Source organism: Gopherus flavomarginatus, chromosome 6 (genome assembly GCF_025201925.1).
Source record: "Gopherus flavomarginatus isolate rGopFla2 chromosome 6, rGopFla2.mat.asm, whole genome shotgun sequence".
NCBI lineage: Eukaryota > Metazoa > Chordata > Testudines > Testudinidae > Gopherus > Gopherus flavomarginatus.
Window position 1 is genome coordinate 123,987,830 of NC_066622.1, and position 18,631 is coordinate 124,006,460.

General features: G+C 43.3%; 1 protein-coding gene across 2 annotated transcripts in view; it reads left to right on the forward strand.

The window, feature by feature from the left end:
- The window catches only part of CACUL1 (CDK2 associated cullin domain 1), a 73,085-nt gene that overhangs the window by 27,135 nt on the left and 27,319 nt on the right, over positions 1-18,631 (forward strand). The window contains exons 4-5 of one of the 2 annotated variants that reach the window (XM_050959047.1): positions 2,879-2,974; positions 14,984-15,086. In XM_050959047.1, the coding sequence (XP_050815004.1) occupies positions 2,879-2,974; positions 14,984-15,086 (199 nt within the window). The remainder of the gene's footprint in view (positions 1-2,878; positions 2,975-14,983; positions 15,087-18,631) is intronic. The other variant, XM_050959048.1, reaches the window with a different exon arrangement.

An 18,631-nucleotide genomic window follows, 5' to 3' on the forward strand; every position in this document is an offset into this window, starting at 1 on the left:
ATTAAGGTAACTGAAAATCAATTAAAATTAGTGGAAGGTAGGTGTCTCAATACCTTTTGAGGAGCTCTGCCAAAGGTCTTGTCTACACTGGCAGGTTTCTATGCAGTAAAGCAGCTTTCTGCGCTGGAACTCCCGAGGTGTAGAAACTGCCAAGCCACTTTGTATGCAGAAATAGCGCAGGTGCAGAGCTCTAAAAACCGCAACCCAACGAGAGGCTTACGGCTTTCTGCGCCGGGGCTAGAGCGCAGCCAGTGCCAGTGTAGACGCCCTGGTTGATTACAGTGCTGTGATAGACCTCCGAGAGGTGTCCCACAATGCATGTTCTCACCTCTCTGGTAATTGGTTTGAACTTAGTGACCTGCCCTCAGGTGACCAACTGTCATCCCCACCCCGTACATTCCTTTGCAAATTTGAAAGTCCCCTTCTTGTTTGCTTGGTGATGCATGCAGTGGTCTCAGCGCATCTTTCCAGGTGGCCATGTCTGCTCCACGCACCAGGCGATCCCCTGCTTGGAGCAGTGCCGAGCTGCTGGACCCCATCAGCACCTGAGGAGAGGAGGCTGTGCAGTCCCAGCTGCACTCCAGCCATAGGAATTACGATACCTACAGAGAGATTTCACGATGCATGATAGAAAGGGGCTATGACTGGGACATATTGCAGTGTAGGGTAAAAGTGAAGGAGCTGTAGAACACCTGCCACAAGGTGCGAGAGGCAAACCACCGCTCCAGTGCTGTGCCCATGAGCTGCCGGTTCTACAAAGAGCTGGACGCGATACTCGGTGATGACCCCACCTGCACTGCAAAGGCCTCTAGGATACTTCGTTGGCTTGCATGCCAGTCGAGAGTGGACTGAGCCAGGAGGCGGAAATCTTGGACGAAGAGGCAGAGGTTGACTCTGAGGCCAGAGATGTATGGAATGATTGGTTTTGAACATATTAGAAGTAGCATTAGTGTTTCTTTATGAAAATACTGGCAACAGTGAAATTACCTTTTTAGAAGTTAGAATTCTGGCTTGTGAAGATGAGGCAATATTTGAGGTGTGGCTAAATGACTGCACACCTAACTGCAGGAATTAATTTAATGCAAACCATTCTGAGTGAGCACTAAGAGTCGGTGTGGTAGATCCGCTTGAGAAATGTGCATCTCTTTCTGCCACTGCACAGGGCTCAACCACTGTTGCAGTCCTCATGCTCTTCTCAGCATAAGAACTACCTGCTTCTCCTAGCACTGTGGGAAGGAGACGGTGCAAGGGAAGGCATGTTACCTGTTCAAGTTTAATAGCAAACTTGGCTGGCCTTGGAGAGTAGCAAACCCGTTGAGAGTGGTGCTGTTGCTTCTGCCCTAGAAACTTCATAAGGCATTATGTCTCTCACCACCTCCAACTAAACGTCTGAAATGCCTTACACTGAAAAACTCAGCAAAACCCAGACACACAGTTCCTTGAGGAACAAATGCTTCCTGGATTCCCACTTGGGCAATGTGGCTCCACGTTACCGTATATGCTGAGCAGTGGCTTAATGTCACTATAAGGCCTAAGAGCTAGATCAGGGGCAGGCAATTGGGTTTCCAAAAATATACAGAAGGCCAGTTAGGGGAGGCTATGTCTCCCCAAACAGCCAGGCGTGGCCCGATCCCCGCCTCCTATCCGACTCCCCCTGCTTCTCGCCCCCTGACAGCTCTCCGGGACTCCACCCCATCCAACTCCCCTGTCCCCTGACCACCCCAGACCCCCCACTTCTGACTGCCTCCTGCTGCCTCATCCAACCCCCCCTCATTCCTGACTGACCCCCCTGGCACCCTTGCCCCATCCAACGCCCCTGTTCCCCACCCTCTGACTGCCCCGACCCCTATCCACACCCCTGGCCCCAACCACCCCCAGAATTCCCCTGCCCTCTATCTAAACCCCACTCCCTATCCCCCGCTCCTTGCCCCCTTATCGCGCCACCCAGAGCACTGGGTCAGGCTGTGGCTCTGCACTTGCGCTGCCCAGCTGCCCAGAGCGTTGCGCCAGTGGTGAGGCGAGCTGAGGCTGTGGGTATGGGGGGATAGCAGGGGAGGGGCCGAGGGCCAGCCTCCCGGGTCAGGAGCTCAGGGGCTGGGCAGGAGGGTCCCGTGGGCCGCAGTTTGTCCACTTCTGAGCTAGATCCTAAAAATGGATCTATGCAGGCACACTTCAGTGCCCATACAGATTCATTGTCAGGATCTAGCCCTGACAGACTAAACCTTTCAAAAGAATGTTTGGATGCTTAGTTAAATGTACATACTTGATTGTTCTAGATAATGGTTTATTTTACAGCCATGCTGGAGGTATAATTGGACATACTTGTCAGAATAATGACGCATTTCTGGGTGGGAAACTGGGTGTCATAGGCTGAGGCCTGGTCTACACTAGGGGCGGGGTCAATGTAAGATACGCAACTTCAGCTACGGGAATAGTGTAGCTGAAGTCGAAATATCTTATTTCGACTTACCTCCCGTCCTCACAATGCAGGATCGATGGCTGCGGCTCCCCCTGTCGACTCCGCTACCGCCACTCGTCCTGGTGGGGTTCCGGAGTCCACGGGAATGCGTTCGGGGATCGATATATCGCGTCTCATCTAGACACGATATATCAATCACTGATAAACCGATCGCTACCCATCGATCCGGTGAGTAGTCTGGACGTACCCTAAGTTTTTGCTGGGTGTCTTGGTGGAGGTTGTTCTAATTCTAATTGGAAATAGGAATTCTAGATTAATATGTGACTTGTCCCTCTTGGACCAAGTGTTGCATCCTTTTTAGCTTTGGGAGTTTTGAGTTGAAAGTGTCGTTCATGGTGTCCTACATTTGTGTCTTCCTTTGTGTTAAAATTACTCCTTCCCTTTTACCATTTCTTGCAGGCCAGCCCTCCAGATCTGTATATTGAAAGATTTAACATAGCTCTTGGACAATATATGGGAGCATTGCAGAGCATTGTGCCTCTTTTCATATATATGGTAAGTTTAGAACATTCTTTTTGAATAGACTATGTCCATGCACATTGAGATGTTAACTGAAAGTGGAAAGAGCTAAGTGCAACTTTAATGACTTATTTTCATACAGAATTTAGTAGTCATTGCTTTTGCTGCTGGTATCACACTTATGATCAAATTTAGAAAGACAAGAAAAGCAATGCAATTAAATTGAGAGGCGTTTGCTATTTTTCTGCCTCGCCAGTGTCTTCAAAGCAGAAAGACTGATTTTTTTTCTTTTTGTATTGACAGCAAAAAATCAACTTTTGTGTAATTTTTTAAATGTACTATGAGTTTGACCAGCTCATAGGCTTGTTGTATGTTGGCCTGGTAGGTTGGGTGCATTATGGAGAAGATGATTTCTCTCTTTAGATTGCACGAATTCTCTAGGCCTACAATGGCTTCTTGTAATCATGTAGCGGGGGGAACCACACAAACAAAAAAACTAAAACAACTAACCCTATCATATGGTCTCTTGGAAGTATAAATAGCCATATTGATAATGGAATTCAGCGCATCATTTGCACCACACAAATTTGTTTACAAAGCTTACAGTTTGCAAGTATTTTTGCAGAAGTTCTAAACTCGTTGAACTGTAACTATTGATCTTCTAGATTTTCTAAATTCCTGCCTGTGGAGTTTATACACTCTTTGATACCTATGCAGAAGGTTATAATAATTCTGTGGGAACCTGTTGAAGCTCCAAGATTTATATTTTTGTAATGAATAACTAAAAACAAAAATAGCATGTGATCTCATCAAAGATAGTTTATGCATTGGACTTCACTCAAGAATATGAATAGAAGGAATATTTCATATCTAGATCAAGAAACTGTTAGATAATATTTTCAAAAATATCTTATACTTTTAATCTGAAGCTCTGTTTAAAAAAATTCCCTTTCCTAGATGCAAACATTTTTTGTTAGAAGAAGGAGGAGTGCGTGTACGCATGTGCTTAATTCATTTGCCACAATTTTAGCTAAGGGGTTACTCCTGTATCTTTATTATAATCCTGCAAATTATAAAAGGAGATGGGGATTCTTCAGTCTCCTCCACGTGGACCAGTGAATAGTAGAGCCAGGGATCACAATGAGGAAGTGAGGATTCTCCAGTCCTCTCCTTGGGAGCTAGCACTGTCTATTTTGCCCAGCTTAATCTCTTGTGCCAACCCATTGTGCGCCCCCCTCCCTCAAAAAACGCCCAACCCCCCACCAACAACCTCCTACCCCAGAGATCTACTTGCTGTTGAAGGGATGTCTGTTCAGTCCCTTGAGATGGGGTATGAAGGACTAGGCAGAGATAGCTGTACCTCTTGATTTACTCATCTTTGTTGTGATGAATTGGCTCTCCTCAGGAGCGTGCAGTGCTTGCTTTCTGCGTGCTATGTAAGAATCAGTTGCATTATCTGTATATGCCTTGAGTTGTCCTTTATTCATGATTTAGAGCCCATATCTAAAATAATATGTTCTTAATGTTCAAGTACATGCTTTTGTCACCAGGAGGTAGGTTTATCGTGTAAAATCCTGGTAAAAGCTCTCTTTAGCAGATTACATTTGGGCATTGCAGTAATTGTATTCTCTTATTCAGTATTATAATAACTTTTTTTTTTATTTAATCACAGTTTCTGATTGCATAGGTTTCCTCATCCCGTCTTTTGTCTTTTTATATAGCAGTCATAACAATGTTATTTCAGCCTGGTGTGAGGGGAAACTTTTTTAATTCTGTTAGTTTCTTGATAGAGAGTTTTTAAGAGTACAGTTAAGTGTCTGAAAATGGTGACAACAAATAAGAAACTGTGATTGTAAATCAAGCTGTCAGAACTTACTGATTAGACACTATATATGAGGGCTATGTAAGCAGTAAACAGGCAGATGGTAACAGAATCTGTTTTTAACTCTGTTTTAAAAAGAAAAATAGAGATTCTTCTTCAAGTAGTGTCCTTATGGGTGTTCCACTGAAAGCGTGCTTGCATCCCTGCACTGCTAATCTGAGAACTTCAATAGCAGTGTCCGTTGTGCCCGCACATACATTGTCTCTCCTCGTGCTGTGCCATGAGGCTAGCCAGCATGCGTGGCCTAACCCTCCTCAGTTCCTTCTCAATTGTCCCTGCCTAGAGATGGAGCCATTAGTAGTCCATTAAGACTATCATCTTAATTCACATACCTATAGTTACTAGTTGTTTTTCTATTTTTATTTTATCCTTAAAAAAAAGAGACAACTTTTTTTTTTCTTCTGGCCTTTTCTCCCCCATTGGGGACCCTTTCCCCCAACGGGATATGCCCAGTTTGCTGGGCTTTAAGAGTTGCCTCACTTGTGAAGAGGTGATTCCAGTCGCAGTAAGCATACTCAGTGCATTCACTGCCTCAGGGGAGGTCACGTACAACAAAAGTGTTGCCTTTGCCAACAACTCTGGCCAAGATCCTGCAAAGACAGAGAACTCTGCCAGAAGATTATCTTCATGGAGGCAGCTCTCCGACCCCAGTTTCCTGATAGACCTGAGTCTTCCCCACAGCCTTCTACATCTAAGGGCTGTGGACCCCTCTCACAAATCATCTAAGAAGAGAGCAGGAAGTCCCCATAGTGAGCGCCGAGATAGCTGCAAGTGATTACCATCTCACTCAGTATCTTTGGCACTGGTGCCATCTCAGTCCGGCACCCATGGCTCATGGAAACCGACAGCAACTGGTACTGCTGACGGACCCAATGGGCATGGGCACTGAGTCATCGGCACTGAAAGACAGGAGTAAGCACAGTTCTAAAAGACGCTCCCAGCCTGCATCAATACCTCCAGTGATGGCTCGCCAGGCAGCCAAGCGACTGGTGCAGAAAAGATCTCTGTCCCCCCTGGCACCACTACCACCATTGGTACCAGGGGACTGGCATGATTGGTACCAGGGGAACTCCGCCATTCATCAAGATACATCCACATCACGGATGCACCGGAGTCCCCTACTCTCAGTACCGAGACCTCTGCACTCATGCTTGGCAGAGTCTTGGAAGTATCCCCACTCCCATGCCATGCTCCTCTGTTCTCTAGCGAGAGTTCAAACAGTGAGCCTGAGGAGGTAGTGTTGCAGTACTCCTCCCAAGCTCCATATGGTGCTCACTACCAAGAGAGCCCAAGGATATATCCACAGATGGTCCCAACACCACCATCCTGGTATGGCTACCCATGGGTGCCACCACTGGGTTCTATGCCACCACCACCCCAATGGCCATATTGGGACACTTGGGTGGCGTGCTGCTAGCATGCCTCTCGAGCTCCAAGCCTCGCTCGAGAACCCTTGAGGCACAGTCCCTTGGCCACACTATCCAGGGCTTCGGAATTGTCTCAAGACTTAAAGGAACAGGAAGCCAGTACTGAAGAGGAAGTGATACCAGAGACCATATCCTCCGTTTCTTCAGACAAAGCCGTTATGCCTTCTCCACAATCTTTCGCAGACTACTTTTTTTCCCTTCAGGAGTTGACAAAGAGGGTGGCTGATGCTTTCTAGATTCCATTGAAGGAAGTCAAGGATACCCACCATCAGCTCCTTGATACTCCATTCTTCTGCCTCCCCAAAGATCACCTTCCTGATTCAGGCCATTTTAGACCTGACAAGGGACTGTGTGGCACACCTTGGCATTAGTGGCCCAACCTGCAAGTGAGTGGACAAAAAAATACTATGTGCCCACTAAGGAAGCTGTATTCCTATTCTCCCATCCACCACTCAACTCCATCACACCATGAACTCCCATGGTCGACAACACCAGTCAAGAACTTCTCCATATGCAAAGGATTGGAAGTGCCTTAATCTGTTCATTAGAAAAGCGTACTCCTCAGCCACTCTACAGTTTCGTATTGCCAACTACCAAGCCCTCATGACGAAATACGATTACATAAATTACTCAAAATGGAATGACTTTATTGAAAAGATGCCAGAAGCACATTGTGACTCATTCAAGGCCATTATCCAGGAGGGCCAATTAGTGACAAAGACATCACTTGCCCACATACTCAGGGTTTAGCTGATTGCCATATTTGGGGTCGGGAAGAAATTTTCTCCAGGGCAGATTGACAAAGGCCCTGGGTTTTTTTTGCCTTCCTCTGCAGCGTGGGGCACAGGCCACTTGCTGGAGGATTCTCTGCACCTTGAAGTCTTTAAACCATGATTTTAGGACTTCAATAGCTCAGACATAGGTTAGGGGTTTATGACAGGAGTGGGTCGGTGAGATTCTGTGGCCTGCGTTGTGGAGGAGGTCAGACTAGACAATCATAATGATCCCTTCTGACCTTAAAGTCTACCACTGGAATCTGCCCTCGATGCAGCCAACATGGCAGCTAGATCCGTCTCCCTGACTCTGGTGATGTGACAAATGTCATGGCTCCATTTATTGAGCTTTCCAAAAGAGGTACAGTCCACATGTGAGGACCTTTCCTTTGAAGGCATGAAGCTCTTTGCCAGGAAGACTGACATCTCCCGTCACACCCTGAAAGACTCCAGCGTTACCCCTGTCCTTGCATAGACCACAGGCATCTCAGTACCAACTTCACTGCCACTACGAGTCACAAAGAAAGAAAGGGAAATTCCCTAATCGCAAACCACCTGGCTCCTAATCTTCATCCTAGCCCTCTATGTCTAAGCACCACTTTTGACGGGCAGGTTGAGGCACCATTAGACCACTCCCCCCGACTGACACAGCTGACCATTGTTCTATATCCATTTGGCCACTAATTGGCAGCATTCAAGCCTAGGAATGCATAACATTGGACCAATGGATCCTAGAGATTATTCTAACTGGGTACTCCATCCATTTTTACCTCCCCATTCCTCTCCACAACACCCTTCCCCATCCTCCTTCAGGGACCCTTCTCACAAGAGTTTACTATGGCAGAAGATAGATCTCCTCCTCCGGTTAGGAGCCATAGAACCAGTACCTAACATCTATGAGGCAAGGAGTTCTATGCTCGTTATTTCCTAATACCCAAAAGGAAGGGAGGTTTGAGACCCATACTAGACCTCAGAGCTCTCAACAAGTTTGTCAAGGCTCAAAAATTCAAGATGGTCGCTTTAGCAATGACAGGAACAAGGAGACCTAGATAGCCCTAGACCTACAGGACACCTATTTTCATATCTCAATCCTACCAGCTCAGAAACAATTCCTTGGGTTCACTCTGGATCACAACCGCTGCCAATACCTCCCCATCAGTCCACAGAGTATTCTCCAAGGTTATCAGTGGTGGCCGCTCATTCACATTCTCAAGGGATACTGATCTACCTCTCCTTGGACGATTGTCTCCTGAGAGCCCAGTCTCTTTGAGAGGCTCTCCCCATCACCAAAGCTACAATACACTTCGCAGAACTGGACCTACAGATCAACATCCAGAAGACAATCCTCACTCCAGTGCAAAGCCTGGAATATGTAGGGGCCATCTTGACTCGTCGCACTCATAGACACTGCTCAAAGCAGCCCACAAATACCAACCAGACTCTGCTTCCAACTCATAGGGTGTATGGAGAGTGGGGAGGGCAGTCATACCACATTCCAGGCTTCACATTTGATGTCTCCAAATGTGGTTCAGCTCAGTTTACAGACCAAACAAGGACAGACTGGACAAATCCCTGTTGTTACCCACCAGGATCAAAAACTCCTTGAACTGTTGGAAGGCCCAGACAATGTTTGCAAAGGGATCCCCTTCTCAAACATCACCGCCATTACTCCTCATCACCAGCGCTTCACTCATAGGGTGGGCCATGCACCTAAACGGCCTCACAATGCAAGGCAAATGGTAGCCTTCAGAGATATCCCTCCACATCAATGTGCAGATAGCGGTCAGGAAAACCTGCACCCATTTTCTTCCGCTGGTCACAGGATCACACACAAGCCATGTTGTCTTTAAGGATCTTTATGTACTACATCAGTTGGCAGGAGACGTAGATAGCCCTCACTATACACAACAGTGATGAGCTTATGGAATTGGTACATCTCCCACAACGTTACAGCGTCTGCAGCGTACCTCCCAGATACACAAAACTTGATAGTGGACAGTCTCAGTTGCAAATTCCCACACGACCATGAGTGGGAGGTACACCCGACAGTACTTCACAAACAGTTCAGGTGATGGGCGGGATATAGTCTACACACCTGTTTGCCACTCACCTGAACAAGAAATGTCCACACTACTGCTCTAGAGCGGGGATGGGACAGCACTCCATTTCCCCTGCTGTCGATGGTCGTGCTGAAAATAAAAAGGGATGGAGCTCGTGTCATTCTGATTGTGCCTAGTTGACCGAGTCAGACCTGGTACCCTTACGTGTATCAGCTCACGACGTGCTCACCAGTCTCTCTCCCGGCCATTCCGCACCTCTTCTCATAGAACAAAGAATGTACATACCCTGCATTCCAACTTAGGAATTCTCCACCTCAAGGCATGACTCCTGCTTGGTTCCAACACCTAAAAGCTCCTGTTCAAGGGAGATACAAGAGGTTATGTTACACAGTAGAATGTCCTCGGCATGATGTACTTACCTGCAGAAGTGGGTGAAGTTTCAGATTTGGTCCAGGTTCCAACAGATCTCCCCAGCATCCGTGGCTCTTCCACGTATTCTAGATGATGGAGGAGGAATAGCTCAGTAGTTTGAGCATTAGCCTGCAGAATCCAGGGTTGTGAGTTCAATCCTTGAGGGGACCACTTAGGGATCTGGGGCAAAAATCCATCTGGGGATTGGTCCTGCTTTGAGCAGGGGGTTGGATTAGGTGACCTCCTAAATTCCCTTCCAACCCTGATATTCTATGATTCCATTATTATTTTTTAGCCCTAAAACAGTCCGGACTATGTCAGCTCTCTGAGGGTCCACCTAGTCTAGTGGCTATTAAGCCTTTCACCTACTTTTAGAGGGATACTCAGTGCTGTCACACCCAACTACAAAAAGCTTCCTCAAGTGTATAGTAAACCTCTTCCCTCAGCCTCGACTTCCTATCCCCACATGGAACCTGAACCTTGCACTGAAAGGACTGACTAGGCCCCCCTTCAAACCCATGGCCACCTGTTCACTAATGTACCTATCAGTGACAACGGCCTTCCTGGTAGCGATTACCTTGACCAGGAAAATAGGAGAGAGAGCAGTTCTGATGGCACATCCTCCCTACACAGTATTTTTTCTGGACAAAGTTACGCTCAGACTGCACCCAGGATTCAAAGCCAAGGTAACCTCTCATTTTCACGTGAATCAGTTGATTCACCTTCCAATCTTCTACCCTAAGCTTCACCAAGACAAAAGAGAGGCTGTGCTGCATGCCCTGGATGTCAGGCCTTCTACCTGGACAGGACGAATGCCTTCAGGAAGTCCCCCTGGCCTTTCCTCTCCATGGAGGAAGGATTCAAGGGCTCAGCAATATCAAATTCAATATCCATTTTGGTCAATTTCACGGTCATAGGATTTTAAAAATAATAATTTTTATGATTTCAGCTATTTAAATCTGAAATTTCACAGTATTGTAATTGTAGGGATCCTGGCCCAAAAAAGGAGCTGCGTGGGGGGTATCACAGAGTTGTTGTGGAGTACTGCTATCCTTACTTCTGTGCTGCTGCTGGTGGCAGCGGTGCTGCCTTCAGAGCTGGGCAGCTGGAAAGTGGTGGCTGCTGGCTGGGATCCCAGTTCTGAAGGCAGCGCTGCTGCTGGCAGCAGGACAGAAGTAAGGGTGGTAATACTGCAACCCCCCTAAAATAACCTTGTGACCCATTCCTGCAACTCTCTTTTGGCTCAGGAGCCTCAATTTGAGAAATGCTGGTCTCCCTCATGAAATCTATAAAGTATGGGTAAAAGCATACAAAAGACCAGATTTCACGGTCTGCGATGCTTTTTCATGGCCGTGAATTTGTTAGGGCCCCATGCATAAAATGACATAGCTTTGCTTCCTAGATATGATTTTCTTCAAATATTTGCATCATGGGCCCTGATTCTGCAATCTGATCTGTGTGGGAATGTTCTAGCACCAGGCAGAACTCCAGTGACGTCAGTGGGACTCTGCATGGATGGAAGGGTCCACTTGCATGGATCAGATTGTAGGACTGGGGCCACTCCCAGTGGCCAGTGTTTAAAAGAAGTTACTTGTAACTTAAAACGGGAACAAACTAATGCTTAGAAAGCTCCATATGTATAGTATGAACCTAAGTTACTGTTTAGCTTTTACTTTCTTGCTTTGGATTTTCCCTGTCCTGCATCATTTTGGGTACAAAGCTTCCTTGTTTGATGATGGTCATGTATCTTGCCATTCCTGAGCTGGGCCATATTCAAATTTTGTTTTGTAGATTTTTTTTTCTTAGATCTTGATGTGTATTCCCTTCTCCCCCACCCTAAGAAAAGAAAACGCTTATGTATCAGCACCCTCTTTTAAAATAAAGCAGTCTGATTCATATGCAGAATTTGGAAAAGGCGCAGAGAAGGGCCACAGAAATGGGGGAGGGATAGCTCAGTGGTTTGAGCATTGGCCTGCTAAACCCAGGGTTGTGAGTTCAGTCCTTGAGGGAGCCACTTAAGGATCTGGGGCAAAATCAGTACTCAGTCCTGCTAGTTAAGGCAGGGGCCTAGACTTGATGACCGTTCAAGGTCCCTTCCAGCTCTATGAGGTAGGTATATCTCCATATATTATTCTAAAAATGATTAGAGGGATGGAACTGCTACCCCCACATTCCTCCTCACTGCCCCCCACTTTTTATCTGCTCTATATAAACAAAACCAATATGATTCATCCATTGATGAACAACTTGAGTGCATCTTTACTTGCTTCTTTCCTCCAATTTTTTTTGAAATCGTTCAAGGTAAAAAATTATGCCTCTATATCTATGGCAAAAGGGAAGAGAGAGGCTTCTTCTCTTCATCTTGCAGTGAGTCAAGGGCAGCGGTGCTGCTCTTGTCCAGGCCTCTTCCTCATGGGGTCCCCAGCTACTGCTGCTGGAGAAGGAGGGCAGGACACCTTACCCTTTGCCCCACATCCTGCCCCACCTCTCCTAATTCCCTGACTCTGGGTTCTGTGTAAATACAACTCTTATCCCATCCCTTTCTGCCTCTTGCTCTGTGGCTGGGCCTTCATTAGGAGGAGAGGTGTGTTCTTATCACATTGCCTAACTCATGGTAAAATCCTAATGAAGTAAAAGCCGGTTGTAATTTTAATGTGTGTAAACAGCTCTAAATACTAGATCCCAGGTGTTGATCTTGACCTGTAAACTGCCTTGTCATCACTAGGATTTTACCTTTTGCTAGTTACATATTAACATCCTTTTCCCCCAATTTTTGTGGGCGGTAGCCATGACACAGGGGACGTGGTCAGAGTTGAAGGGGAAAGCTACTAAATTCAAAAATATTGCTCCCAGTAGAATTCAAACCTCTCTCCTCCCCCTTGCATCAGTGGCTAGACTTGTTTCACCTTGTGTTAATTCAAACATATGGACAAGAGGGATCCAGTGGACATAGTGTACTTAGATTTCCAGAAAGCCTTTGACAAGGTCCCTCACCAAAGGCTCTTACGTAAATTAAGCTGTCATGAGATAAAAGGGAAGGTCCTTTCATGGATTGAGAACTGGCTAAAAGACAGGGAACAAAGGGTAGGAATTAATGGTAAATTCTCAGAATGGAGAGGGGTAACTAGTGGTGTTCCCCAAGGGTCAGTCCTAGGACCAATCCTATTCAATTTATTCATAAATGATCTGGAGAAAGGGGTAAACAGTGAGGTGGCAAAGTTTGCAGATGATACTAAACTACTCAAGATAGTTAAGATCAAAGCAGATTGTGAAGAACTTCAAAAAGATCTCACAAAACTAAGTGATTGGGCAATAAAATGGCAAATGAAATTTAATGTGGATAAATGTAAAATAATGCACATTGAAAAAAATAACCCCAACTATACATACAATATGATGAGGGCTAATTTAGCTACAACGAGTCAGGAAAAAGATCTTGATGTCATCGTGGATAGTTCTCTGAAGATGTCCACGCAGTGTGCAGAGGCGGTCAAAAAAGCAAACAAGATGTTAGGAATCATTAAAAAGGGGATAGAGAATAAGACTGAGAATATATTATTGCCCTTATATAAATCCATGGTATGCTCACATCTCGAATACTGTGTACAGATGTGGTCTCCTCACCTCAAAAAAGATATTCTAGCACTAGAAAAGGTTCAGAGAAGGGCAACTAAAATGATTAGGGGTTTGGAGAGGGTCCCATATGAGGAAAGATTAAAGAGGGTAGGCCTCTTCAGCTTGGAAAAGAGGAGACTAAGGGGGGATATGATAGAGGTATATAAAATCATGAGTGATGTAGAGAAAGTGGATAAGGAAAAGTTATTTACTTATTCCCATAATACAAGAACTAGGGGTCACCAAATGAAATTAATAGGTAGCAGGTTTAAAACAAATAAAAGGAAGTTCTTCTTCACACAGCGCACAATCAACTTGTGGAACCCCTTACCTGAGGAGGTTGTGAAGGCTGGGACTATAACAATGTTTAAAAGGGAACTAGATAAATTCATGGTGGCTAAGTCCATAAATAGCCAGGAAGGGTAAAGAATGGTGTCCCTAGCCTCTGTTCATCAGAGGATGGAGATGGATGGCAGGAGAGAGATCACTTGATCATTGCCTGTTAGCTTCACTCCCTCTGGGGCACCTGGCATTGACCACTGTCGGTAGACAGATACTGGGCTAGATGGATCTTTGGTCTGACCCGGTACGGCCGTTCTTATGTTATTGCCATGCAGCTCCAGGTACGTTCTACATTTGTAAAGGCTGGTGTGGATGTTCCCTTGCATTTGTTCCAGGTTATAAATGTTTGTTGCCTTTATCAAAATCAGTTGGATTTAGTCATTTTTGCAGACTTTACCAGCATTGTTTGAGCAAGGAACCAAGGTGCTTTAAAACACATAATTATGTGGTAATTTAAATCAAAACAAACACTTTAATGTTTCAATTTCTTTTCCTAAATTCATTTCAAATTTAGCACTGCTGTTAACATAAATTACTAATCAAAATTGGTGCTTCAAAATATGATAGTGCAAAAGAGATCTGTTTCTGGTCTATTTAATGTATTGCAGATTATGATTAGAGAATGGCAAGTGTATTCTGCTGTAGTATTTCACGTTTCCTTTCATCCCTGGTACTACTGGGAAGAACATGGCTTCTGTTTTGGCATGTACTGTACTGAATGTTCTTACACTGTCTACTATGGTTGGTTTAAACTCCTCCTGGGAATAAGATGTGTTGATTGGTGCTTGTTGACTGCCTCTTTGACAGCAAAGGAAAAATATTGTAAAGTTAAGTGTAAATAGTGGTTGTGCAGTGGTGGTTTTCTCTTGGAATAGTGAATTAAAAACAGTTTACAAAAAAGACTAAACCAAAAACAAATCTGCAGGACCTTTCCAATCAGATCATAATTTCAAAGTCAGTCAATTTTGTTCATAAACTATTTGGCAATCTTTAATGAAGACTTGTATAATCCTCATGAAACTACCAGTGCTGGCACAAAATCTGTTAACATCCCCTTGCCATGAAGCTGATGAAAAACACTTCAGATGTTTTTTACACATGCGCGCACCCTCCCCCGCCCCAACACACATACCTCACTCCCATCCTTCAGAAACAAGTAGGTGAGTAGATTTTGCAGATAATAAATCACATCTTAAACATTTTGATGCCTTTAATAAACACATCATTGCTATAAACATGATATCCACACTTGTTTTGGTACTGTAATCTGTTCAAAACTATCATTAAAATAAAATGTATTTTGCAAACATGAATATGCTTAACTTTAAGGATGTCTCATTGGCTTCAGTGGTACTACTCATGTGCTTAACTTTAAGCATGTTGTATGTTTGTAGAATCAGGGCTGTTTTGTGTAATATGAAACAATAGCATTATTACAATTTTTAAATTTGAACTCCATTTGGTGGTAAAGTATATTTGCTTAGTCTGCTATTGTAAAGTAAAATATAAAAACCACTGTCTGTATTGTTTTCCAGAATAAATTTTACATAGAAACCAAGCTTAACAGAGACTTAAAAGATGACCTTATAAAGCTGTTTACGGAACATGTTGCAGAAAAGCACATTTACAGCCTAATGCGTAAGTAAATTTATTGGACTTACTTAAAATGGGGGGCAATCAGATTCTGTCACAATTCTGGGCAATTATAATATTTTCAAGTGTAGGTTTTAGGAGAAAAAGCAGAATACGTAGGAACAAAATGGCAAAGAACTAGAGGATTTAAATACAGATTCCAAGAACAGTAATTAAAACAAGATTTAAAGATAGGGGAAAGGGTGCCATACTGTGTGTGTGTTGAGGGGGGAGTTGGTTTTCCAGTAAAAATGCAGTGTAATAAGGTTGGTTATTTATAAAGCTATAAATTTAGTAATGTTTTAGGAGAAAGAATGAGGCATATTAATGGCAAAACAATAATTACGCTTTCACAAACATCATTTTGTATAGATGTCGCTGTTGTCCAAGTACTTCATACCAAAGATGTCCACCTTACGATTACAAGGAAATATTTTATTGTCCAAATGCCTATGGTCTTTTCTAGTTTCAATATCAAAATGCTAAGTAAAATGTGACTGGTTGGTTGGAGGAATCAGGTGCCCAGATGTGAAACATGGTGCTCGTCTTGCTGTACACCCTATCTCCCTTCCCACCCTACCGATTAAGAAAAAGTTGGGGGATGGACAAAGTAGTGGCTAGCGTAGCCTTCGTTTTCATCTGAAGTTAATTTTAGTGATGTTATATTACACCATTGAGGTATAATGGTGGCTACAGTCTCAGGTTTAACAGAGTTATCTTGGTTTGTTTTAGATCTAGAGCTCATAGGAACACATGAAACCATAGGCAAATAACACATAATCACAAACCACTATCTTTTATCCATTTTTACTAAAGTTACCGACAAAGTAATGAATGTCAGCATATACAATTCCTAGATATTTCCAGGTTTCAGACTAGCAGCCGTGTTAGTCTGTATCCGTAAAAAGAACAGGAATACTTGTGGAACCTTAGAGACTAACAAATTTATTTCAGCATAAGCTTTTGTGGGCTACAGCTCACTTCTTCGGATGCACAGAATGGAACACACAGAAAGAAGATATTTATACATTCAGAGAACATCAGTGGTTATAACTACAGAAATACTCACATCCTCCTAGATGTTGTTAGGGTCTGGTGGATCTCTCATGAATTGATCATTAGTAGAGGGATGGTTCCTGCTAGAGTTTTCCCATAGAAAGCTCAATTTTCCCACTCTGGGCACCGCATTTTTATAATGCGATTCTGCCTATAACTACATTCTGCACATGTACGTGAAAGTGTCAACTCTCCTTTTTTCTTATTGGTCTAATGTACCCTAGGAACTTAAGGGACCCCGATTTCTATAGGTTGTATAGGTTTCTCTCTATTCTCATTAACATTGATGCACAACCTGTATCCTGTGATTAAGGCAGATGTGCCTCTACAGCTTTTTTGTGATTTAAATTAAACCTCCGGCTAATTTTTCACAACATTATCGCTTGGTACCTCTTTTTCCCCATAATCTTAGGGCATCAGGTTATTCTTCGGTCACGTATATAAGAAATGCTAACACATCTCCAAGGCCTAAAAATCTTAAAGGCTTCAGCCTACAGGTCTTGTGTTTCAGCCTTCCTTACTTAGACATCTAATATATGGTTATACCTTCCAAATACTGATCAATCTTATACTTCTGTAATCTTACAGATTAACTCTATTTAACATACAATGATTATATATAACATGACATGGTAATTATTCATAACATCACACAATAAATGAATAATGTATTAAAATCATTGGCTATACTAGCCAAATGAACTATGTAATACTGACAGACCTTTCTCTCTAATGCTATTATGTTAATGCAGGTGCAGCATACTGAAACTATCAGATGACTTCCAAGAACTTTGGGCTGATTTAAACCCTGATTCTGCAATTAACTCCATGTGGGTGGGTACCTGCACTCCATGAAGCCCTACTGAAGTCAGCAGGCATCCCACATGGCAGAGTCAATTGCAGGATTGAGGCCTTATGAAAGTCACAGTTGGCTCTTTGAGTAATCACAAGAACACGCTTCAGCCATTGTTCCTACTTGTCTCTGTCTGCAATGGAAGATAGGTTTGCACTATATATGTATGTTTAAGGCATTGATAATACTTATATATATAATAAGATCCCAGGACTGACACACTGAAGCCTATTATGTCTGTTGAGTCATTGACGTGATGGAAGCAACTACAAGCGTGGCTGAGAGCTCTTGTTCAGAATATTGCTGTCTAATCATCACTGAGTTTTGTGGTCTGTTACCATTCAGTTTAAATTCTCGTCCATTTTGACTTTACGAAGTACACCCAGGCACTGTACAGCTACAGTAAGATATTTATCTATGACATGCAAAGAGTCCTAGACCATTATGCTATCATAGGTAACTCAGCCAATCACCACCCTTACCCTACAGCTAATTTGTATGCTATAATTTCATTAGTTATCTGACAGATGGAGGATTAAATGGGTGAATTGCTCCCCACATAAATCTCCAGGCACAACCACTCTCCCACAAGATATAAATCAAGACATCCACCCATATAACACAAGCAGCATACTGAATAACCTCAGACGCAGTCCCTTATGTTAATACAGACCACTCATTTGCCACATGACAAATCCACACAACCAGCACACTCAGTATAACCAAACGTCACCCTGAAGCATAAAATGTATGAGTCAGTATGTAGCATGGAAAGATCTACAAGCGTGGGTGATAGCTCTTCTTGTTCAGAATATCACTGGGTTCAATCATCACTGGGATTCATGGTCTGTTACCATCCAGTTTTTAAGTTCTCCGCCACTTTTGCCTCTCTTACCACACATGACTTTACAAATTACACCCATACGACAGCATGGGCTTTCAGCTACTAGTGTGATTTAATTTAGTATGACCTTCTGTAAGGAAATAAGTTCTGTAGCACTCTAGTTAAAAATATTAGATAAGAAATTCCTGATCTCTCTTGCCATATAATTTTTCTGTGAATTATAATTGCAATATTAAAAGCAATATACAAATAACAGAAAAAAGAATTTACCAGATAATATGTGACTTTTTCCTTTGATTACCACAGGCTATCTCTATCTTTCTTCTCTACTGCTTTGTGATGACCTGCAGAAATCAAATTAAAAGAAAATATTGGAAAAAGATAAAAAATTAAAAACTGCAGGAAGCAGAGAAACCTACTGTATGGCTTTGTGTGAAGTAGGGTTGCCAACCCTGCAGGTTTGTCCTGGAATGTCCAGGAATTAAAAGTTAATCTTTAATTAAAGATTGTCATGTGATGAAACCTCCAGGAATAAATCCAACCAAAATTGGCAACCCTAGTGTGATGTGCACTGTTAATGGACACCCTGGTATGACTTCATTTATTTAGTATCACCATTCAGCTTATTAGAACTAAGCCATTTAACATCTTGTGTTTTATTTTTAAACCTTTCACAAACTTTTTACTGTGATCTGACTTTCCTATATCCTGATTGTAATAGTGTTTTTTAAAAATCAAAGGTTAAAAAGTGGTATCTTAACAAAATTTTAAACTAGCTAAAGTATCCCTGGAAGTAAC